At 39.0% G+C, this 25,079-nt stretch overlaps 2 protein-coding genes across 9 annotated transcripts; both read left to right on the plus strand.

Annotated features, from left to right (window-relative positions):
* The first annotated feature begins 4,130 nt into the window (after positions 1-4,130).
* On the plus strand, positions 4,131-10,389 carry slc25a24l (solute carrier family 25 member 24, like). Its single transcript, XM_067606457.1, has 10 exons — positions 4,131-4,395; positions 4,518-4,644; positions 5,096-5,183; positions 5,976-6,087; positions 6,522-6,680; positions 7,817-7,954; positions 8,047-8,157; positions 9,308-9,475; positions 9,559-9,697; positions 9,783-10,389. The coding sequence occupies exons 1-10, from the start codon at positions 4,273-4,275 to the stop codon at positions 9,968-9,970; spliced, it is 1,353 nt and encodes a 450-aa protein (XP_067462558.1). The 5' UTR covers positions 4,131-4,272; the 3' UTR covers positions 9,971-10,389.
* A 915-nt stretch (positions 10,390-11,304) lies between these two features.
* On the plus strand, positions 11,305-25,052 carry fubp1 (far upstream element (FUSE) binding protein 1). 8 transcript variants are annotated; one of them, XR_010930975.1, is made up of 21 exons: positions 11,305-11,463; positions 11,913-12,036; positions 14,910-14,945; positions 15,119-15,155; positions 15,251-15,297; positions 15,391-15,462; positions 15,574-15,631; positions 15,850-16,012; positions 16,138-16,236; positions 16,347-16,451; positions 16,537-16,639; positions 16,910-17,149; positions 17,348-17,508; positions 17,597-17,748; positions 17,864-17,940; positions 18,133-18,258; positions 18,632-18,706; positions 19,175-19,236; positions 21,151-21,324; positions 21,577-23,753; positions 24,324-25,052. XR_010930975.1 is itself a non-coding variant. In XM_067606459.1 (21 exons), exons 1-21 carry the CDS (start codon positions 11,371-11,373, stop codon positions 24,345-24,347), a joined length of 2,064 nt encoding a protein of 687 aa, XP_067462560.1. In that variant the 5' UTR covers positions 11,305-11,370; the 3' UTR covers positions 24,348-25,052. The 8 variants fall into 8 exon arrangements, 7 of the variants coding, with proteins under 7 accessions (XP_067462560.1, XP_067462559.1, XP_067462561.1 ...); XM_067606459.1 differs by having other exon boundaries at positions 19,175-19,237; positions 21,161-21,324; positions 23,709-23,753; XM_067606458.1 differs by having other exon boundaries at positions 23,709-23,753.
* Positions 25,053-25,079: the final 27 nt, after the last annotated feature.

Here is a 25,079-nt window from a genome sequence, read left to right on the forward strand (position 1 = left end):
TTTGAGCTCCGACAGGATGAGCTGACAGAGGAATAAAAGTGCTTTAGAGCTGTGGTTCTCAAAGTGGGGTGCGGAGACCCTCAGGGGTCCTTGAGGGGTTGCAGGGGTCCCCATCAAAAAGGAGAATCATTTATTTTCACTATAATTTTATCCATAAGTAACATAATAACAGAATGTATGAATATGTTGGTCATGGGTTTTATACACTTTCTGTAATAAAATAAAAGCAAAAATCTTATCAGATGGGGTCTAATTTGCGTCAGTTCAGGAGTCCTTGATGTGAAAAGGTTTGGGAACCACTGCTTTAAAGGATGGATTCATATTTTTTCAAGTCTGCTTTAAAACAACAGTCAGGAGGTGGGTGAACTTTACCATGAGGCAAGGTAGGAAAGTGCCTGGGGCCCCCAAATAAAAGAGCCCCAAACAGCATGTTTAGATATTAAATCTGTTGAATTATGTTACTATTCAAACTCATTATACACTGAAATAACTTACAAAAAGCCCCCAAAGCTCTTAAAAATATGCAACTACTTCTACTTCAGAGGAAAACATTGCACCATCACATTTACCTGACTGATAAATGTTACTGGTAACATTGCAGATTCAGATTTTACTCACAAAATATAATGAATTAAATATGATGCATTATTATTGATTAAACTAACCTGCATTATATAAGAATTAAAAGCTCCACAAGTTAAGTAGATTTAAGTACATTGTGCTAATAATACTTCACTTTCACTCTTCACTTTTGAGTAAAAATGTGAACGCAGGACTATTGCAGTAATTTTACTGTGCGGTATTAATAGTTTTACTTTAGAAAGAGTTTTGAGTACTTCTTGACAATTAAAAGATCCCCTTCAGATGCGCTTTCAATGTAAGTGATTAAGGCCAAAATCCACAGTGTGTCCACACAGTCATTTATGTGCAAAAATGTATTTAAAAGTTTATCTGAAGCTTATACGAGGCTTCAGCAGTCTGAGTTAGTCATATCAAGTCCCAGACTGACTGGATGATGTGGAGATCGGGGCTCTGTGGGGTCCAGATCATCTGCTGTAGGACTCTTTGTTCTTTTTGTTGCTGAAGATAGTTTTTTATGACTCTGGCTGTATGTTTGGAGTCATAGAATAAATTTGGGACTGATCAGATGCCTCCCTGATGGTGCAATCTAAAGATCAGGTGATAAAGCAAGACCCATTTTAAGATCCTCATCATTATCATATCAGTTGATATTATGTATATTCCCAAACAAAATCATACAGTAAAGCTGAGACAGCATGTGTTAGTTTATATTTTAATACATTTATAGTCTATTCATATAGATAATTCTTACCTGAGAGAATGAGTTATCTTTCTTTTAGGCCCAGTTTTTATGTAGCTGTTAGTTGATGTCGATGGCTTGTTTCCACTTGACAGGACGAGGAACCTCCTGGTGATAACTCATCCTGAGAAAACAGCTCAAAATGAACTAAGCCAATTATACGGCTGCTTGGGCCCTCAGCCACAAGGGGGCCTCCAAACTAAATCATCACACATGAAATAATGACCCAATTAAATAATGAAAACCAACTCTGCCTGCTGTGGTTGAAAGTAACTATGTATGTTTTGTCAAGTGCAGTTTTGAGGTTCTTGTACTTTACTTCAGTATTTCCATGTGATGCTACTTTATACTTCCACTATACTACATTTCAGAGGGAAATATTGTACTTTCTCCTCCACTACATTTATTTGACAGCTTTAGTTACTTTTCAGATGAAGATTTGACACAATGGACAATATAACAAGCTTTTAAAATACAACACATTGTTAAAGATGAAACCAGTGGTTTCCAACCTTTTTGGCTTTTGACGTCTTACAAAAAGCAGTGTGTAGTCAAGGTCACATTTCAGATGTCTATGAGTTGCTCCACCAAATAGTGATTTTTCCCTCTAAACTTCTCACATTTCATTAAATGTTCAAATGATCCAATATTCCAGGAAAAATCAAAGATTAGAGAAAAAGTCCAAAAACTGAAAACAGATTTGTGTATCAGAACTTTGTTTTTTCTTCTTTTCTCTCCCATTAATCATCTCACGACCCCTCAGATTTATCTGGAGACCCTTTGGAGGGGCCTGACCCCTAGGTTGGGAACCACTCGACTAAACTAGCTAACTGTATATAAAGTAGTTGAAACTAGCTCCACCTCCAGCAACTACAACAGTAACATGCTGCTCTAACACTGATGCTTCAGTATTTATAATCTAATGATGTCATATATAATAATATATCAGTCAGAGGGACCAAACCACTACTTTTACTGCAATACTTTAACTACATCAAGCTCATAATACTTATGTACTTTTACTTAAATGGGATTTTTCATGTAGGACTTTTACTTGTAATGGAGTATTTTTATATTGCTGTATTGGTACTTTTATCTATGTGTTATATAAGTCTTTGGGTATTTTGGGATCTCTAGTTTCACTATAATTATTATGTATTTGACACGTACCGCTTTTATTGTGAAAGCTCTATTCCGGTTTTGTTCGACCTCACTCTGTCTAACTTGACGTCCATCACTGGCATCCAGCGGCTCTTTCTAGAAAAGCAAATGCTGAGGCACGTGACGTCACTCACTATACCGGGGTGCATTACACATCATCCAGGTGAGAGGTGGCAAAATAATCCTTCTCATTGTGCTTTATGTAAGCTATAAACATGACGTGATGACCACACACAGACATGACAGCTGGATCCTCAGTGGGGGGAAAAAATACAACAACCTGCAAGACTGTCATCAAACCACTGGTGATATATAGATAAAGTAACTATAGTTCACTTTGGAGTTCCACATACACAATAAGTCACTATTGACCAAAGTCAGTGGTGAAAGTGACGAAGTGTAAACTGTCCTTAAGTACAATTTTAAGGTACTTTACTGAAGTAATTTCTATTCTACTGCATTTATTTGACAGAGTAAAGCTACTAGTTACTTTATACATTAAACATTTTCATACATGTCATCTTGTAAAATATGAAGCATTGCTATAAATGAAAAATGGCCACACTATATATTAACATTTGCTCAACCACCTGCTGACATTAAAATGCCTTTACATGTTAATGCATCAATAATAACAATCCACTAATGTATAATAAAAAATGTATAATAATATAAATCTCTGAAAGGGCCCATTTTGCCATCTTGCATTGATGGACGTTATGTTTTGTGAAGCTTCATATTGTATTTAATGGGGTTTAAATCAGATTTAATTCTACACTTGTGATTGGTCTCTGTATCTAGAACTATGGGATAATAAAGGTGATCAGTTCCTAAATAACTTGGTCCAACTGTATATCAACTCTGTCTTTGTGTATATTATGAATTGAACCTGTATACTTCAAACGCTCTGAAGAAGACTCTTTGTCAAAACATATAAGCATTTTTCCATTGTGATGTGAGTCAAATAAAGAAGTGAAATGTTAGTATTTTGTCCTCAGATTAGCTAATAAAATAATAAAAGTTATAAAGTAAAGTTATAAAGGAGAGTGGTACTGTGTGTGTGTGTGGTCTGTCATAGGCTACTTTTTGGGACAAATTTCAGACTTAAGACCATTTATTTGGGGACTGCTTATCCAACTAGAGACAACATCCATGTCCCCAATGGGGATAAAGCTGATTTTTGGGTAAGTGGTTATGGTTAGAGTTAGTCACCAGGAAATGAATGTAAGTCTATGTAATGTGCCCAAAAGGGACCATGAATAATATGTGTGTGTGTGTGTGTGTGTGTGTGCGCGCGTGCGTGCGTGTGTGGGTGTGGGTTGTCCATGCACCCACCCCAGTAAGTATCCAGACATTCCCATTGTATCCATCTAACTCTACACACATCAAAGGTTTATTCTAACATTTAAAAAGAAAATGCTCAAATTATATATTATCTATCATATATACACTCACATATTCTATACATCATATATTTCTTGTATTGTTACAATTCTCAGTGTGTCTCTGGAAACTCAACATAGAGGAGAAGGCTTGTACTTGTGATGATGATGATGCTGATGCTGATCATGTGGTCGCTTCTCCTGCCGGTCCAGCGCCACCTGCTGCACTATAGAGGACTCTTTCCTCTTTGAGGTCTCTTGCTGCATTGAGTTCAGCCAATGAGTCAGCGTCAGTGCGGAGCTGCAGGTCAGAGATCTCTGATGTTTATATTACCGTATTTATTACTACATTAACTCGCCTGCAGCAGACGTGCATCTGAAATTTTAATCTGTATTTTTAAACGAATCATGGATCAATTTCGAGCTTTATTTGTCAAACTGGATCAAGACAAGGATGGTTTCATATCGGTGTCAGAGCTCCACCACGAAATGAGAAAATATGGGATCCTGTCAGCGGATGGAAAGGTCCAGGTAACGGTTTGATTATGTTGTTGTTGTTTTTTTAATGTGCCAGGCTGTTAATTAATTAACTCATCAATTAATTCATTTGATCACAACAAACCTGCTAATTGAATATTTTCTTTTCTTCCTAGAATATCATGGATTCTTATGACAAAAACAAAGATGGCCTGTTGGATTACACAGAGTTCCTCAGCTACATGATGGACAGAGAGAAGAAATGGAAAATTCACTTTCACGACCTTGACAAGAACAACTGTGGTGAGTGATCAGACACTAATACTATTTATCAAGAAAAACAACTCAAGAAAATACAACCATAAACTACAATATGTGTGTTGAATATATGAAACAGATGAATCTGATTATTTTAAAGATTAAAGTTGTGCATGTTCTTTTTCTCTCCATACTGTGTTTTACTGCTGATATAGAAGATATGCAGTCATAATGGGACGTACAGTATTCTGTGTAAACAACTATAAATGTTCATTCATTGACAGTAAAGTGTGTTTTTCAAGGTCACAAAGTGAAGGCAGACATTAAGATTTGTTTATGCTTCACTGTAGACAGTAAACTGTTCAGTTTGTGCAGGCATCGACCCTTCAGGCCTCCGACAGTTTACACTTTATACACAGTCCTCACTGTAAATGCTTTCTTTGACACTCTGCAGACAGTAATTGGAAGTAATTTTGTGCATCTCTTTTCTGATCAGGGGTGATTGACCAGGAGGACATCATATGTTTGTTTAAGGAGTTAGGAGTGGTCATATCAAAGCCGAATGCAAAAAAAATAATACAAATGTAAGATTCTTTATTGCCCACTACCTCATATTGGATTTGTTGTTGCATTTTTAACAAAAAAAAAAAAAATCATTACAGCTGTAGTGTCGGTTTCAAACTGAGCTCATGTTACTAATTCACACTCATCACATTACACGACGCTTATACTGTAAAGATTTTGGTATCACTGAACAATAAGGCATACTTATGGTATGATAGGTTCATAAGTTAAAAGGTAATGGAACTATTTGTACCTACAGATCATCATAATGCGAATAAAAATAATGTTTCCGTTGTCAGATCGTGAACTCATATTAAAGTTGGGATTCATTTTGGTCCTCCATTCGACTAAGTTAGATCTTTGATGAGCTGTTCAATCCTCTAACTTCAAGCCAAAACCATGTATCAAGGATAAACTAACATTTTCAGACTTGATGGCTTGATGTTAGTTGGAAGAATCAGCAACCTTTTATTAAGGTGAATACTTTTCACTTAACAATAAGTCATCAAGTCTGCAGTTTTAGGAAAACATTAATAAATGGTTTGTGGCTCCCAACCTGACAAAACAAAGGTTTATTTTCTGCATGATGATTTATTATTACAGCTCTGTAACAAATTAAGAAGATGTTAATCATTAATAAAGAATTTACCGACAGCTGTAAGTCACGTATGACTTTTCGTAAAGTGATACTTTGATCATCCTTCAGACACAGTTTGATGACATGATGTAAAACACACAGCTGCTCATTAAGATTCTTTATTTTGTGATGAAACAGACTTGAGTATATTTGCTGTTGTGTTTGCTAACAACAGGATGGACAAGGACAGTTCGATGACGGTGGACTGGGAAGAATTCCTGCACCATGTAATCCTCAACCCTGCGGACAACATCGGGGAGCTGGTGTCCTCATGGAAACACAGTCTGGTACGAGCCGAGTCTCATGTTACTGTGGATGGAAACTGAAACGCTTCAGCTAAACAGGAGAACCTCTTCCTCCTTCTTTTCTTCCTCTCTGTTTTTTACACTGCCCTGCACATTTCATATTTGCACATGTAACATATGTGACATTTTCCTTTTTAACATATATTTATAATTTCTACCCTTTATATTTCTTTTTTTCAGATCCTTATTTTTCAAAGTGAGTAACAACTTCAGCACAACTTCATTGCATTTCACTACACGTATTGCTTATGTATGTTACAAATAAACCCTTCTAAAACATATAAACCTGTCTACCAGAGGTGCACTTAAGTCCGTCATATCATCACTTATCCATATGCTGCAGCAGGTATATAAGCACAATGATTAAAAGGGATTAACTAATGATAAATGTAATAAATAAACTTGTCCCCCTGCAGGTTTTTGATGTGGGTGAGAGTCGTGCGATGCCCATCGAGTTTCCCGAAGAGGCGTCTGGTTTCGGTGCGTGGAGGACGTTTGTTCTCGCAGCAGGACTGGCAGATGCTGTATCCCGAACTGTGACGGCTCCCATTGACCGCCTCAAGACCCAACTTCAGGTCAGCTTCACTGTCAGGTGCCTCTTTATTAGTGAAATACATCAGTGGTTTTATTTGATTTGGTGTGATATCTTGGATATTTGTAAATGTTTGAGTCCAAAGGATTGTGCAAGAACGTGTTGATGATGCTCAATGGAAAAGTAAATTAGATAAACTGGATATGTAATCCAAAACACAGACATACAAATCAAAGAAAAGGGTATGCATGGTGCTGGCTAAACTATTATAATGCTGATTTAATTTCTTTTTTCTTTCTGACATTGTCAAGTTCTCACTTTCTTTTTAATTATTGTCTATGAAGCCTCTGATTCCTCTGTGCCATAAAACTCCAGTGAAACAAAACTCATTAATGAGCCACACACTGGATGACGTGTCCCTTCATTAATATGAACACTGTAGATTATTTTGAGTCAGTCCCACATGCACCTCCTGCTGCATTAAATACTCACTAGAGCACCGAATCCGTGGGGGAAAATAGTCCCCAACTAATAAACTATTTATGCCTGTTTGAATAACATTTCCTAAAAACTACAGCGCTCAGCTGTTTTAGGAAGTTACTGAGCCTTTTTTAAAAATGAAAGTCTGTATTTGTGACCTTTTGTTTTTAAAGATTCACATCTTCAGCATTAAAAAATGGGCTTCAGCAGGGCAGAGAAGTGAGAGAACGTTTCATCTTCTCAAAGTATTTGCTGACAATGATAAAAATATAGAATATCCATATACTTTAAATAAGATTTGACATGACAATGTGTAGTGCCATGTATTGTCAGGAAGGAGCTTTCTTATTCTTAATATGAAACATCACTTAAAGCCATTCACTGTCTTTGTAGGAGCCTTTGGTGTTACGATTAAGGAGAGCTGGACATCTTTTACTTTATTGTCTCTTGGTGTAAAAATAACTTGTGATCAGCTACATCAGCTACAGCTCATACACAAGACTTGTTGCTATCTTTTGCAGCCACTATAAATCACACCTTTTTCACACTCTTTATAAAACTTAACACAATACTCTGTTGTTGTTGGAACCTTTGCATTTGTATTTCCACACTGTTAGTTGTCAGTGCGTCTCTGCTTCACATCGCTTCATCGCAACTGGCTATAAAAATGATTCATGAGGAGTTTTGTGTGCTTTGTAGGTTCATGGATCCAAGGCTTTCTCTCAAGGCTTTCAGGAGATGAGGGCCGGTGGTCTGCGGTCTATGTGGCAAGGCAACGCCGTCAACGTGCTGAAGGGCACACCGCAGTCGACGCTACAGTGTCTTATCTACGCCCAGGTTAGGTGTAGCAGCTTGTCTCTTATCTATGAATAATCGATGAGCAGTTTCCTGTTTCTAGTTGACGCTCAGAGCTTCTCTTGTCTGTCCAGATGAAGTTCTACACGCAGAACAGAACTCAGGAGACTCTGACGGTGCAGCAGCGTTTCGGTTTGGGTTGTGTGTCCGGTGCTGTTGCTCACGCTGCCTTCTACCCTTTAGAGGTATCAGAGACCAGTGGCAGGTCTGAGTACTTCAACATTTATGTCCTGTCCTGTTATTGCTTCATACTGTTACACTTGAAATGATTGTTTAAAACTCAATATTTCATCAATAGATTAATTTTGATGCTTTGGTTTAATAATTGCAAACAAATGAGACCTTTCTCCAGATGTTTGGTAGCATCTCACAAATGTCAGAACCCATATTTCATATAAAGTGTTGCCTTAAGATAACTAAATGAAACAAATAACATGGCCGTCCCTCCACGGCCTGTTTTTCACTTTATTGAAGAGGTTAAACATGCCAGGAGGGAGATTTACACCCATGTTTTGCTCCGTTTTACATACGTTTATTATGTGAAACTTAAATGTAGGGCTGCAACTAATGATTATTTTCATTAACGATTAACTTGTAGATTATTAATCGATTAGTTGTTTGGTTTATAAAATGTCAGAAAATTGTGAAAAATGACGATCACTGTTTCCCAAAGCTTAAGGTGACATCAAGGACATTTTCTTTTCTGAAAAAATGACTCAAAACGATGAATCGATTACCAAAACAGTCAGTGATTAATTTCCTGTTGATTGATTAATTGGCTAATTGTTGCAGCTCTACTTATAGTTACATTTATGACATCCTCACCTTCTACGTGTCACAATGCAGTTTCCTCGCTGCACTGTAAACCAACAAACTCCCAGATTTTCATACCAAATCTGATGCGATGCCACATATTGTAAAATGCAACACTGAGGCCAACAGACGCTGATAATCTTCTCATTAATGATCTCCTGTGTTTGCAGTTACCACATCAGTGTCTCAGATGGTTGTGATAATGATTCATGTGAAGAAAGTAAAGTAGATTTTTCAAAAAAAATAGATCTGTGTGTGTGTGTATGTCATTTGAATTGTAAGTAATGTGAAAATTTGTACTTTTTGGACTTTGCAGTTAATTTCAGGAAAATCTGCAGCAAGTTTTCATTTACTGTAGCACAATTAACATAAGCAGCATATTTTTAAATCAGAGTAAATTAATGCCTCAATTTGGAATTAAACTCCTCATTTGTATTTTGATTATATGAACATCTTTAAAAGTGTGTTTAATGTATCAGTGGTATCACTTTAATAATCTCTCTGTTTTTATCTTTCCTTCAGGTGTTGAAGGTGAGACTGAACCTGCAGCAGGTCAGCACCTATCACGGTGTTGTGGCGTGTGCCCGATCCATATACAGACACGAGTCTTTGTCCTCGTTTTACAGAGGATTCAAGCCCAGTATCCTCTGTATGATCCCCTACGCAGGTGTGGAGTGTGCAGTTCATCAGGTGAGAGAGAACAACAGTCAAAGATCAAGTGCACGATCAACTTAACGTTCACTATTTTGTTCACTGTTTGGTTCTTATTGCAGTCGATCATGAACTGGGCAAGAAGCGATCCAGCCTACAACAGTGACACCAAGCTGTTTTTCTTCAGTTTTGTGGCCTTTGCTTCTGGACAAATAACCAGTTACCCGCTGGCAGTGATCCGAACTCAGCAGCAAGCAAAAGGTAACATTTGCATTTATTTACTTTGACATATTTGGGATTATTTGAGATCATGTTTTTCCTCATCACCAGTTGTCTTGGTTTCCAGCTTTCTGCTCAGATTCGCGTCCTGCCTCAGGTGTACTACAAGGACTTCTTGGGATATATGAAAGACATGGAATTAGAGGATATTATAATGGGATGGGAGCCAGCTTCGTCAGGGCTATTCCTTGTGCCCTGATTAACTACACTTTAACTAGAAAATTTGAAAATCTGTTTTCATCAATGGAGTCTTGAGATTTAAAAAAAAAAACAGCATTTTTCAGGGATTTGATCTGGAACAAAAAGAGAACAAAAACAGTTAACTCTTACTAATATTAATGGACTGTCGAAAAATAACTGGAATACAGCAAAAAGGCTCAAAGTTCCTCTGTGGATGCAAGTGTCGAGTCTGCCCCTCTACCTTTTAATACCTCTGCAGCTACAAGCCTTTTTAAAACTTGTAGTGAAGTCAGTAGTTCATCACTGACCAGGAGCATGAGACCAACATGATGCAGCTGCTAAATACAACATACCTCACTGAGTAGTGTTACACTGTTGACTTGAAATATACAAATGTGACCAAGTGTAATAATTGCCCACTTGAGATTGGGCTGTGTAAATTGGGACATGTGTTGCAGAGCAGGCTGCATAATAAAATGTTATTTTGTAACATTGATGTGTTTCTTTGTTATGAGTTTGGATTAAATGTGTCTTACAGATAAATGTGTATTTCAACACTTTTTCTCAAATTGAGGCAGATGTAGGATGTTAAAGTCTTTCTTCTCAACTTTGCAAATCACAGCCACATGTTGTATAGTTGGTTAGAGGAAGTTTGATATAAGGCGACTATTGGAAATTCACATCTGCATTTTTAATGTTTTGGACAAACATAAAATAATAGAAAGATGATAAAGATGCATCAGAAGATCCCTTCATAATGCACATAAATGATGGGGGCCAAAATCCACAGTCCTCCTTCTGTGCAAAAATGTATTTAAAACTTTATGTGAAGCTAATATGAAGCTTCAACCATCCAAATGAGTCAAATCAGGTAGATTTCTTTCAACGTTACAGTCTTTTTAATGCCAAAGTCCCTCTTTTTGTTGCTATACTTCCACCGCAGCTCAACAGGGAAACACTGTCTGAGGAAACACAAAGAGGGAATTAGATGCTAAAGAGACTGTAAATGTGGCAGATATCCTCTTGATGTGACTAACTCAGACTGCTGAAGCCTCACATAAGCTTCAGATAATATTTTAAATGTATTTTTGAACGACTGACTGTGGATTTTTAAATAGCCAGTATGAACAAGAGGAATGATTACAGCGAGGAAAACCTCTTTCATATGGGCACCAGATTGTTGAACCTATCATTTAACATGCAAACGTAAAGAACATCAAATTAATAGTTATATTAACAAACGCTTACTCAAATTTTAACCAAAAAAATTACTTCAATGTGACAAAACTGATTAACTAATGCTCGATGTCAGATTTGACCCCAAAAAAGAAAGATAAGGAAGGAAAGATAAGGGGGAAAAAAAAAGAGAAATCCTGTTATCGCGAGACAAATAATTTACCCGCGAGAGTCCCAGTCCTCTTCCCGTGTATGAAACCCGCCATCTTGTCGCGCGGAGAAGGAGAAGAGCAGCAGATATGGCTGACTACAGCAGCGTGGCTCCGCCGTCCTCTAACGCCGGTGGCGGCATGAACGACGCTTTTAAAGACGCTCTTCAGCGAGCACGACAGGTAAGACCACCGCTAGATCATCTAAAGATAGATCATAAAATAATTATCGCCAGTGTGTTATTTTTTTTCGAAAATCAGGTTAGTAAACAGTCGGTTTCAGCTCTCTCTGCCGTTAACCGCGGCATCACGGCAAGCTAAGCTAAGCTAAGGATGACCAACGTTACGCCACACTGAAACTCTAAAAACAGACGTGAAAACATGCAATCTTAACCAAGAGAACTTTTAGTGATTAATAAATCACGCACAGTCGTTATGAATGTAATAATTGTGTAGTTGAATCGTAATAACCACGATGTGAAAGTGGAAGTTGAAGCTTTCCTTTGTTGGTTCAAGACTTCCGGAGAGACGTTAGGCCGCAGCCAATGTGTTTCTCCAAGCAGATCAAACACGAGCTATGGAAGAAATAATCTTTAAAATGCTGTTTTTTTTTCTACAATTGTGTGTTTCAGATCGCAGCGAAGATCGGTGGTGATGGCGTTGCGGCACCTCCAACTAATGAATTTGGCTACGGAGGCCAGAAAAGGCCCCTGGAGGACGCTGGTGGGTATTTTCCCATGCCTAACCTGAATATCGGTCAGTGGCTCAAATCGATTCAATGCAAGTCTTGTTAGTAGGGGTGTAACGGTACACAAGATTCACGGTTCGGTATGTACCTCGGTTTTGTGGAAAAGTAAAACATTTCTCTTTGTTTTAAGGAGTCAGGACACTGGCTGACAGCTGTTTTATGCTGATTTATGGTGTAACTGCATATAAAGTAGTTAAAACTAGCTCCACCTCCAGCAGCTACTACAGTAACATGCTGCTTACACGTTGATGCTTCAGTATTAAAAATCTAATAATGTCATATACAATAATATATCAGTCAGCGGGATCAAACCACTACTTTTACTTTCAAACTTTTAACTACATTTTTCTCTCAGAACTGATTTTCGGACACGCTGTTTGACCATATCAGAAATCAAATGTTTTTATTGTTGTCCTGAACGGCTTCACTCAAAGGCAGAGAGAAAATCTGACCATCACAGAGAGGGGAGGGGGACGAGGAGACATGGTTTTGTTTTGCTATGGAGATAATGGCGCATATCTTAATAATATTGTTGGACTCTGTCAGTGTTATGGGTCTCTTATTTGTCATTCTGACGGCAGAGACGCTACAGGGTATCCAGACTACCTTGGCTAAGCCGTCTAGCATACATCAATGAGCATGCTACAGCCAAGAGGTGTGCTGTCAAAATGTTCCGGATGGAACTTGTTCTGGGGACTCCCTGAGAGGAACTATATACCTTTTTTTAAGGGCTTTTTTCTGTTTGCATTCTCACCGCCAATAGGAACACTGATGTGACACAGGTTGGCCAACAGTTGTATAGCAAAGTCACTCTTGCACAAGATGCAACAAGAAGATGCAGGGTGCCATGATCGGAGTGCCATGATCGGAGCTGTGTGTTTGTTCTGTGTAGTGGGTTTCATGATAACGTATCTGGAAAGGAAATGGAATTTAGACTATGTGGTGGTTTTACACTGGTTTTTAATTATGGCAGTTGCTGGTGGTGCATTGGCTCACGTGTACACTTGCGTCACTCAAGGTTCCTCTGGTGCTGGTAGAGTACCTACCCGGAAGTAGGAGCTTAAAAAAAAGTCCCTCAAAACGGCGTTCTGAGAACTAATATCGTTCTCAGTTCCTGCAGTGCGGACACAATAAAAAGGGGGTAGTTCCTCCAACAGCTCTTAGGACTATGAAAAAGTTCCTCTGGTCCGAAAGTGCCTATTGTTCCGTGTGTTGCAATAAGTGGATTATTAAACTATTTTGAAAAGTAATTGTTTGGGTCACGGAGCATACCGAACTGAGGAAGGTCACGTACCGAACCGAACATCATGTGCTGAATGGTGCAGGAGGAATACACGTACTGTTACACCCCTACTTGTTAGTTATGCTTGCCTGTATGTTTTAGCAGCTACTAAATTGTATTTTACTAAATAGAACTGTTCTTTTAAAGGACAGGTTCACATCTTTTCAAGTCTGTCCTAAAACAACAGTAAGGTGCCTAAAAGAAATCTAATATGAAGCTTAAGTCGTCGAAATGAGTCAAATCAAGTAGATATCTTTCAACGTTACAATGTTTTTAGTGCCAAAGTCCCTCTTTTTGTTACTATATTTCCACCGCAGCTCAACAGGGAAACACTGTCTGAGGAAACACAAAGAGGGAATTTGATGCTAAAAAGACTCTAAATGTGTCAGATATCCACTTGATATGACTAACTCAGACTTCTGAAGCCTTATATAAGCCTCAGATAAACTTTAAAATACATTTTTGAACAAAGTGACTGTGTGGACACACTGTGGATTTTGCCGCCCATCACTTACATTGAAAGCACATTTGAATGGGATCTTTTAATAACAGGAGGAATGATTACATCGAGGAAAACCTCTTTCTGTGTTCATATGGGCACCTGACTGTTGTTTTAAGACACACTTGAAAAATTGTGAATGTATCCTTTAACATAGCTAAATTAAATTTACATGAATGTGTTTTTATAAGGTGCATTGTCACCGGTATGCCTTAACAATCTGTAAATTACTACTAACATCAGTCATTCATTTTTATGTTACTAATGTTTGCAGTTTTAGGTTATGGCATGTGTTTAGAGTTGGATGATATGTTCACTGTCTTCATAATTGTCTCAAATCAGTGCCTGATAATGAAAATATAATCATATTTTGTGAATGAACATAATCATGGTGTGTAATGGGGCTTTTAGGAGTCGTCATACTAACTCAGCAGGTTGAGTCAGTGTGTGTTTCAGTTTCACCTTACTATAACTCCTTGTACGTTTATTGTATTGTCATTGAAATGAAAATGAAACCCCACATTCTGTTTCAACACATATCAATGTACATTCAGCTGCCAGTCTAATAGGTACCCCTAGTTAAAAGAAACACTGTAATATTCAACAGTCCTGCAACAGATCTTACCTTTTTTTTAATTAAAAATGTTTATGAGAGAGATTTTTTTAATAGTTTTTGCATTATGCTGAGACGTGGTTATAATGTTAATTTGCCCTCGTGGATATACACGTAGTGCACAAAAGATTAGACACACCTTGATATTGCGAAATACAAAAAAGTATCTCAAGCTAGAGCCTCCAAAATGGGCATAAAGTTGAATCAACACTCCTCCGGAAAGCCCTGCAGCAGTTCAGGTTTATTGCAGGACTGTTGCATTAGACACATTCGTTCTAGCTTTATGTACTTAATAAACTGGCAACGAAGGGTGTATTCCAGCTGTGCATGTGTACTTGAAGATTATTTAACACCGATGTCCCTTTGCCAATAAAATGTCCATGTTGTCATTTTCAGATTTCTGAACTGAAATTTGAAGAAACCTGTTAGTAATGTGATAGTAGGTATAATGACAGATACTCATACTGCTTATGTCATGTTGTCACAGATCAACCAGAGACAAAGAAAGTGGCCACAAATGATGGTAAGTGACCTGATGATGTAGCTGTAGGTAAATGTGTGGATGTAATTCTTTGTGATTCAGTACAGTGATTCACCTTAAATTAGTAGGTTTGGAAATTTGGTGCAGATTCAAGCCTTAACTATCTTTATGTTATTCTTTTTTCTCCTAACCTGCCGCCATTTTTTTTTCTCCAGCCTTTTCAGCAATGGGAGGAATGGGTGGTCCTCCAAGGTGAGATACTTCAGTTTAATTCAAACATGATTACCTTCAGCACTTGGCCCCGTATTTTAAAAACTCATGGAGATTTTGTTATTTTATTTTCTCAGGTCAGCATCAGAGGAATTCAAGGTTCCTGATGGAATGGTTGGATTCAGTAAGTTGTCATAATATAATGTTTAAGTATATTATATATAAGAATATTATATAAGAGTATTTGGAAGTAACAACTTTTTTTTCTCCTTCCTAGTTATTGGAAGAGGGGGTGAACAAATATCACGTCTGCAGCAGGAATCTGGGTGTAAAATACAGATCGCCCCTGGTAGGTTTATATTTGTTGCTGATATTGTGGATGTCAGTGATACTACTTCATGTAGGTGTTGGTTATTGTTGTAGAATTTGTATTAATTGCTCCTTTTTTACTGTGTTGTAGACAGCGGAGGAATGCCAGAGAGGTCGGTGACATTAACAGGACCACCAGAATCCATCCAGTAAGTTGTTTCTTCACATCTAAAACCCCCGTTCAGTGCAAATGTTAGTTTTACAAGCATGTGCAAAACAATCAGACATTTCACTGAGTTACACTGGTGAGAAGAGGCAGAGGAAAATCGGTGACTTGCCACTTGTATACCAGGAATTTGGGAATTCTTCCACTTGCAACAAAAAGTCGCCTCCTGCTGTGTAATAAATGTAACTTTTCTTCCGTTAGGGCTGCAAAGAGGCTACTAACAGAGATTGTTGAGAAGGGACGACCAGCCCCAGCTTTCCACCACAACGACGGCCCAGGCATGACTGTTCAGGAGATTATGGTCCCTGCCTCTAAAGCCGGTCTTGTCATTGGGAAGGGAGGTGAAACCATCAAAAGCCTTCAGGTGAGTGTTCAGCCAGTGTTTAAAAACCAAACTTAAAAGCCAACAGATCAGTTGTACCGACTTGAAAGCAGAGGACATTCGGTGCGTGCCGTTTACCGTTTGTGTTTTATTCCCTGAACGTGCAGGAAAGAGCCGGAGTGAAGATGGTCATGATCCAAGACGGACCCCAAAACACTGGAGCAGACAAACCACTCCGCATTTCAGGAGAGCCATTTAAAGTTCAGGTGGGTCATTGTGTTCAAATGAAATGGAACTACAAGTAGTATCGATATTGATTTGTCTCTGTGGATTCAGTCGAGTAGTGCTGTAATGAGATCTGTCCTCTTTTCTCCAGCAAGCCAAAGAGATGGTGATGGAGCTGATCAGAGACCAGGGCTTCAGGGAGCAGAGGGGCGAGTACGGTTCCAGGGTCGGAGGCGGAGGAGGAGATAGCTTAGATGTAAGTATTTTGTCACGTGTTGCGTTCATTAGTTAGGAGGCAAATGTTTCAAGCAGTGCCTTCAATTTGTTTAATCATCCTTTAGGTTCCCGTCCCCCGGTTTGCAGTAGGAATCGTTATCGGCAGAAACGGAGAGATGATCAAGAAAATACAGAACGACACAGGCGTCAGGATCCAGTTTAAACCAGGTGAGTGATTTAAGACCGAGTAGTAATGCAAGAATCTGAGAAACGAGCATGGCCGAAAGCAAGCTAATTTAGATGCAGTTAAAAAGTATGTACGGTCTATGATGAAAACTCATGCACCACGCTGAGAACCTGATGTATAACCCTAACCCTAAATTATCTGAGACCTGAACACATACAAATACTTTGGAGTAACAGTTACTACGACTTGAAATAGTAGAAAATTGACATAATGTCTCAATAGTATCTAATCAGCCGGTTTTCTCCCTCCAGACGATGGCAGCACACCTGACAGGATAGCACAGATCATGGGTCCTCCTGACCAGGCTCAGCACGCGGCAGAAATCATATCCGACCTGCTGAGGAGCGTCCAGGCTGGAGGGCCTCCGGGACACGGTGGTGGTAGAGGTCGTGGTCGTGGGCAGGGCAACTGGAACATGGGCCCCCCCGGTGGCCTGCAGGAGTTCACCTTCACAGTTCCAACCATGAAGACTGGCCTCATCATCGGAAAAGGCAAGTGGCAGCGGTGGTCTGACTATAATCAGAATTTAATTTTAGTAAAATGCTTTGATGTTCCAGGATCTCAAAAATGTTCACTTGGTTTTCTGTTTAAGTGTTCAGACTCTTCAGGCTCTTCAGTCGTCAGTCTGGTGTCATTAGAGGTAAATGTGATGTCTGTTGGTGTTTAATGTTTGTGTCTGAACTCTTCAGGTGGTGAGACAATCAAGGGCATCAGCCAGCAGTCCGGGGCCAGGATCGAGCTACAGAGGAATCCTCCACCCAACGCTGATCCCAACATCAAAATGTTCACAGTCAGAGGCTCCCCGCAGCAGATCGACTACGCCCGGCAACTGGTGGAGGAGAAAATCGGGGTGAGACACAGTAACTGATAATAAACCCACACGGAGAAGTTTGTTTCCCGTGATGTTTGTCTTAACATGATTATGTTTGTTTATTCAGGGTCCAGTCACTCCAATGGGCGGTCCGCATGGTCCCCCTGGTCCACACGGAGGTCCAGGCCCACACGGTCCTCCGGGACCACCAGGACCCCCCGGGGCTCCCATGGGTCCATACAACCCAGGACCATACAACCAGGGACCTCCAGGACCACAGTAAGTACACCTACATAGTAGTAGTTTTAAGGCATGGTCATAATAAACATCATCTTTAAAATTTTGTGTCATAACAGGAATATTGGTTGATATTAAGTTATTTTTCTTTCATCAGTGGTCCTCCTGCGCCTTACCAGCCTCAGGGATGGGGCAACGGCTACCCACACTGGCAGCAGGGACAGCCTGATCCAAGTGAGTACCCGCTAATAGTCGACACATTTGTAGAAAAGCAAACAGTTTGAGTATAATTTCAGGGCTCTATCAGTGAGGAGTAAACAGTTCAGATCCATAACAGAGATTATACAACGGAGCTATTTCATCATGTTTATTGGTTTTTTATTTGAGCCACATTTTCGCTAACCAGACTTGTTTGTTGTGTCTCAGATAAAGCAGCAGCCGATGCCAACGCAGCGGCTTGGGCAGCCTACTATGCTCAGTACAGCCAGCAGCCGCAGGCTCCCATGACCCCGACCAGTGGAGCTCCAGGCACGACTCAGACCAACGGCCAAGGTAACAGCCCGTTTCCTAAGCAAAGTGCCTGATCTTCGTCTAGAAGAAGCAGAGAATCTGTTTAAAGACTAGAGTAGAGCAGAGTAGCCCACTAGCTTTACTTGAGTAGTATCCTGTGCTCATGGCTTACTGGGTTTTGGTTGACAGGAGACAAGTTGGTTTGGCTGTCTTTGCTTTTGCAGAGCACTTTTTTTTTTTTTCTTTTCTTTTTTTTTTTTTTTCTCCCCCCCTTCCCCCCTCTACTTTTTCATATTAACCCAGGGACAGGATAGTTTTCCTTCCGCCATTCTTAGGCTGACAGCCCGACCCAGGCAGGTGGAGGACAAACTGCTGAGAATGACTTACTAATTACAAGTACCGTTTTTTTTAACAGGTGACCCACAGGCTGCAGGTCAGAGTGGACAGGCAGATTACTCCAAGGCCTGGGAGGAATATTACAAGAAAATGGGTATATGAACGTAGTTTCAGTGTACACATATTAACACAAGACAGTCTAAACAGCCACTGGGCATTGAATCGGCTTCTTTTTCAGGTCTGGGTATTTTTCAGTATTGCTGGCCTGCTGTGGAGCGTTTTTCAGTGTTTGCCTCCACTTGGTTTGACATTTGACGCCTGTGCTGTTTAGACTGCAACACTTTTGACTATTTACAGGACTGAGCTGTCGACACAGAACCACCTTTTTTTGTTTATGAGCTTAGAGTAGTTTATTTTCTAGACTATCTTAGGGCTTCATCCACACTGATGGCAGAGCATTGCCACGTGCCATGAATGTGTTACTGCTACTGAATGTGGTTCAGTTTTTGTATCGTGCATACAAAGAAAAAAATGTAGGTTGAAATTTGTGAAGTATAAATGTGATTTTTTTTCATTTTAACACCAGGATGTATTGACACATGTTTCCTTTTTCTTTTTATAGGTCAACAGAGTCAGCAACCTCAGGACTACACGAAAGCCTGGGAGGAGTATTATAAGAAACAAGGTGGGTACTCTTGTTAGTGAAATGAGCGCTTAGTTCATGGAACTAGCAGCGGTTAAGGGTGGCTGTGCTCCTCTCGCAGCCCTCTGCAGTAGAGCAGTTGCTCTCACAGCCGCCCGATAGAAAGACGGAAGGTTTCTGTCCCGCCGCCCAGAGAGATCGGTGGCGGGTTCGTTCCCCTTCTTACAAACGTGTCGCTCACTGTCATAGATGTTATAAAGATTTTAACTCCTGTTATCTGAATTTGTTCCATGTTTGAAATTAATTAGTGGCAGTTAAGCCTCTGTAATCATGACTTCATATGTTATGATTTATGTAAAGGTTCTGTTGCTCATAAGGCCCATTTGGCAAAAAGTTATAGTTAAGGTTAGTTTCTTAAAAGTTTAAATGTCCTTATAAATTCCCCACACTATAATGTTCAGTTGTTAAAATAAGTTTTATGTCCAGAGGAAAAAAGTGGACTGGAGTGATTTTAATTCACAGCCTTTAGTTGTACTAGTAAAGTAGACAAAGACATGAGGCAAAAAACATGTATAGTCAACCTAGACCAGGTGTACAATTGTCATCGGCTAATTGGTTGAAAAGGGTTTAAAATCTGTTGGATAATAAATAAATCAGTGGGTAGGAGTTAACATAGTCAGTGCTGCAGCCCTAACCTCATGTCAGAAACATGGAGTTTTATGTCCCTTTGCTTTTTTTTCATGTATTTCAGCCATATATTTGTATCTAAAAATTGGAGATGCAACGATTAGTATTATTACTATTTTGATAATTGAAGAATAGTTTAACTTTTTAAGGAGAATTTGATTTGAATCTTTTATGCATCATACATGATAGTAACCTGAATTTCTTTGGGTTTTTTACTATTTATCAGACAAAACATTTGAAGATATCACAATGGGCTCTAAAAATTACAAAAAAACAAAACATAAATTTTGTCCATGTTTTTGTACATACCTGAGATTAATTGATAATGAAATGAATCGTTAGTTGCAGCCCCATTATGGTATTCAGGTCAGTCACACTATTGACTGTGGGACAGGAGAATCTGGTTCAACCTGTTTATTTTGTTTCTTTTTAATGGGTGAGGTCACTCAACTGACAACACAGCAGACAAACAGCTGCTGCTCTCGTCTCAGTGGACTCCAGCCCTCCAGCATGTTGCAGTTGTGGCCACACCCTAACTGGAGATGAGACAGAAGAATTTTTTTTTATCAGCACCCAAAATAAAATTCCTGCTTTATATAAGTGATCGGGGTGTGGCCCGACGTTTCAACATGCTCTCAACCCGTTTAAAGGACGGGTTCATTCATTTTCATTCACTCTTAAAACAACACACGGGTGCCTGAATAAACAGTGACGCATTTTTCTTGCTGTAATCATTCCTCCTGTTCTTACTGGCCATTAGAAGATCATTTTATAATGTAAGTGATGTGGGACAAAATCCACAGTCTTTGAAGCTAATATGAGGCTTCAACTGTTCAAATTGGTCAAATCAAATAGATATCTTTCAGTCTTTTTACTGCCAAACTTCCTCTTGTCGTTACGATTCCTTCCACTGCAGCTGAACAGGAAAACATTGTCCGTCGAGACACAAAGAGGGAATTTTGGCTAAAAAGACAGTGTCCCCTATTGTAAACACATCATGAAGGGATATTATGGTCTGTGTGAACAGGAAGAATGATCACAGCAAGAAAAACCTGTTTCAGTGTTAATTTGGACACGTGACTGTTGTTTTAAGACAGATATTCAAAATCTGTGAACTTTTCCTTTTTAAAGAGCAGCACAACAGTTTCTCTGCTCTGTTGAATGTGGATTCACTGAAAAAAAAACATGAAAATGTTGCTTTGTTGTGACTCGAAGCATCCGTCCAACGTTGGGATTCGTTTTCTTTACCAACCTGTTCTTTGTCATTTGACGCCCCAGGTCAAGCGGCCCCTCAGGCCACGGCGGCGGCGGCAGCGGCCGCCTCCCAGCCTGGAGGCCAGCCGGACTACAGCGCCGCCTGGGCCGAGTACTACCGGCAACAGGCTGCTTACTACGGCACGGCCAACCCTCAGACGATGGGTGCAGCACCCCAAGCCTCTCAGGTACGCCCCCAATAAGAATCTGCCCTCCATTATCCACTGAATACTCAATTTTTTTTTTTTTTTTTTTTTGCGTGCCCTAACCCGCTTCCTCCTGCAGGTTTACAGGGCTCCAGTGGCTGCAGCAGCTTCACAAACTTAACCAAAAACTGTTTGCTTCCTAAACAGGATTTTAGCTTTTTATTTTGGGAAGCTGAGTCCACTGTTTCTGCTGTTAACATGCAATGTATCTTCTATGTATTTTCTTCTGCACAGGGCCAGTAATGTGAAGTGGACATAAAGTAAATGCTACATTGTCGAAACAAAATCCTTTGTTAAATGTTTGGATGCAGACGCCTTGATGAAGATCTTAAATTTCCTTGGTTTGAAAGTGTTTCACATAGATGGCAGATTTCCCGGCGAACACGTCCTCTTTCTTTTCTTTTTTTTTTTTTTTGTTTTTTGTTTTTTGTTTCATTTTTTCTTGTAAATGCTTTGTTTTTAGTGAGGTAATTATACATATGGTCATTCCAGCCCTGTATCTACATTAAATGTGGTTAGAACTCATGTTTATTAAACTGTAGACATTACCATGTAAATCATCTCAGTTTTAAAAATGCTATTGCCTGTTGTGTTTTTGCAATAAAACAAACTGAAACCTCCTGTGTTGGTAAGTTGGGGTGGTTTTAAAACCAAAAGGGTTGAGATGAATTTATGTATGTTCTTTTTTTCTTTTTTAAAATTTTGTTTTACCGTTAAAAGTTTGGGGGGAGGGGTGGGAGGGAAAGTTAGAAACAGGCCATGTGTGGGTTTAATTGTGCAAAACGGTCGACTCAAAAGTTGGGCTGTCCTGTCTCTCTCCAACTGTCTATAAGGCTCTTAGATACTTTACATGCGTGCAATGATCCTCAGTGGTTCAGACCTACAAACGTCCTCTTGTTGATAGACATTTTTTTATATACACTTCCTGTTTCCTGACATTGCTCTTGACTCTAGCAGTAGACAGATGTTTGTCATAAGAAAGTCGACAGGTATTTCTGTTCCGTAAGTCATGCATTTACTGCGTTGCTGTGGCACTCTTTTTTTTAAAAACACAAAGTAATAATAATAATTTGCCTGGTTTGCTGACATTGTTGAGGTAGTATGCACTGTATTTTGCCTTGATAGACACTTCCTCCTCCACAGGCAAGTTTAGAAAAGCGGTAAGCAAGTATTTTTTCTTAACATGTTCCTCAGAAAACGTGGTTGCAAGAAATGTTGCATATTTTTAGTGTTATATATATCTATATCTATATTTTTTTGTGCTGTTCTTTTTCCAGGACAGTCAGGTAAATTTGCCACTTGTATCAAAAATGCATTGAAACGTTTGTCTTGCCCATTTCCAATTGTGAACTAACTCACATGTATAATTTTGTTTTTTAAAAAAAATAATGTTTTTTTAATATAAAAACATTGCAAAAAATTTTTTTTTTTTGCTGTGCCCATTCTGTTAGTGTTTATCCAATATAAGACAATAGATTTGTAGGGTCGGGGGTGGCTAAGCAGTCTTCATCCAAGAGTTCAGCCCTCCTATCCTGTAAGTACAATACTGTGATTGACTTGAGAGATACACGCCGTTTTTTTTTTTTTGATGCTTTTATAAATTGCAAGAGATGTAGTATTTTTTTTGTCCAATATATATATATTGCTATTTCCCCCCCCCATGTCTTTGGGTAAGTATCAAATGTTCTGAGGAGAGGCATAGTACTTTTTTAGGCTTTGATGATTCTTGTACCACATGTTTCTGAGACGTATTTCCCCCTTATGTGACTGCATAACAGACTGAATTCATGCTTGATACAGTTTGCTTTGTAGATTGCTGTAGTCTTATTTGTGTAGGTAGCATTTCAGTGCCAGTCGGATTTGATATTTCTGAAGCTCGGGTTTAAAAATGTCAGCACTCTGTTACACTGTTGGTAGGAACTGTGTGTGTGTGTGTGTGTGTGTTTTTTCTTTTAAAGGATGTCCATGTGGTTTTTTATTGGTTATCTGACCTGCAAAAGAAAAAAAGTGCCATTGTGTAGTTGAGACTGTCATGTTCTTTTTTAAATGCCATTCATTACAAGATAAATGACACTGCTCAAGAAAAAAACAAAACAAAATCTCACTGCATAACTCCAGTGTAGCATGCTTTAGGTTTTTTCTGCTGTTATCTCTCTAATGTCCCCCATATGAGCATGTTGGAATGCTAGTAGTGGAAGTGCTTCTGATTTTAGCTCAGCATTGATTTTGACATTTTCTTGAATGAGCACTGTTGTTAAAGGCTGTTGATTTTTAAGGTCAAAAAAAACATCAACAACAAACATCTTTTTTTGACTGCATTGTTCACTGATGGCAAACAGTGCAATATATATATCTGATCTTTGCAGCGTCATCCCAGACCTTGCACCTTAGGTTCTGCTGCAATAACACAGGTAAGCGAAACCTAAGGAAACCAGTGTTTTTGTCCAGTGACATGACCAATATATATATATACATATATATACATGCTTACCTGTGTCGTTAACATGCCTCAATGCATTTATGCTTAGTCGTAAGAAATGTCCAGAATATTTGAGCCCTTTATTTGATTTTTTTAGATCTGCTTTCATGAATGAACTGCATGATATGAGCTGTATGACTTGTTACATGAAGTTTGACTTTACCCTACTTGAGTTAAAAAAAGTTGTGTAGGCTCACGGGAAATGTCGTATGTGCTTATTATTTGATACTAGCCTTATCTTTTGCCACCCCGGTAAGTCTGACAGTGACTGTGTTTCGATGCTCTAGTGAACTTTGCCCTCTTTGACACTGGTATACCAAACTGCATGCCATGCAAACCTGTTGCCAGAAGTTAGCAATGTGCTCAACTAATTAGGTCAGAAACAGTGAAATACATGATTTTTTTTCTTTTTAATTTATCTGTCGTGGTGTGAATCTGCCCTTTTTTAAGCGCAGTACAAATCTGCTATTGAAACGCTGCTGCCTTCACTTCTCGCTCACAGTGTTGGACGATGCTGCAAGCTTAGGTCGTAGAATCAGGCCCTGTCGTAGTTTGTCCCCAAAAGGAGGAATCCTTTGAGTCAATCCCACTGCTGAACGTAGACTGTTCAAGAGCTCCAGTGATAAGGTAAAAAAAAAAACAACAAACAAACAAAAAAAGCATTGCAATGAAATTTGACATTTTTTGTGATTGCAAAGTGTTGGTCAGTTACATGTTTTTCAGCTCGGATTGACTGTTTTTCTTTATAACCATGCCATAGTGTATTTAGAGTTGTCTGGTTGTTTGATGATCCGCTTTGAATGCCTTCAGTAACCTTTAAATAAATAGGAATGTGCTTTAGAAAGTTGGATGAGGACAGGAACTGATGTACTTTGAATGACATGCACTGTTTTTTGTTGGCAGTAAATTTGGGGTTTATCAGTTTTTTAAAAAAAACAACAAAAATAATCACCTTTTTGTAGTTAAGTCATACTGTATGTTTAAAGGCTGTTCACTCTGTACATGTGAGATGCTCTTCTTTTGAGCGAAGTGTTTCAATACAGAGTTCGTGGGGGTGTAGAAGACAAAACAGAAGTGAGAAATAAGGAGCATGCCTTAGAGGTAAAACAAAAAAAACAAAGGTTTCATGTGCTGTGTATATTAAATCTATTGGTTTGTTTCTTGAATTTAACTGTTCTGACTTCTGAAATGTTGCCATGTTCATTAATAAAGCCGTAACAAATAAAACGGACTTCATTCATTTGAGTTTTTTTAAAGA

Source organism: Thunnus thynnus, chromosome 12, assembly GCF_963924715.1.
Source record: "Thunnus thynnus chromosome 12, fThuThy2.1, whole genome shotgun sequence".
Lineage (NCBI taxonomy): Eukaryota > Metazoa > Chordata > Actinopteri > Scombriformes > Scombridae > Thunnus > Thunnus thynnus.

Coding starts and splice junctions, on each gene's coding strand:
- slc25a24l (XM_067606457.1), top strand. CDS start 4,273: ATGGATCAATTTCGAGCTTTATTTGTCAAACTGGATCAAGACAAGGAT. Junction 5,184..5,975: donor GCAAAAAAAATAATACAAAT/GTAAGATTCTTT, acceptor TGCTAACAACAG/GATGGACAAGGACAGTTCGA. Junction 8,158..9,307: donor CTGCCTTCTACCCTTTAGAG/GTATCAGAGACC, acceptor TCTTTCCTTCAG/GTGTTGAAGGTGAGACTGAA.
- fubp1 (XM_067606458.1), top strand. CDS start 11,371: ATGGCTGACTACAGCAGCGTGGCTCCGCCGTCCTCTAACGCCGGTGGC. Junction 15,156..15,250: donor GGAATGGGTGGTCCTCCAAG/GTGAGATACTTC, acceptor TTATTTTCTCAG/GTCAGCATCAGAGGAATTCA. Junction 16,640..16,909: donor CAGGATCCAGTTTAAACCAG/GTGAGTGATTTA, acceptor TTCTCCCTCCAG/ACGATGGCAGCACACCTGAC.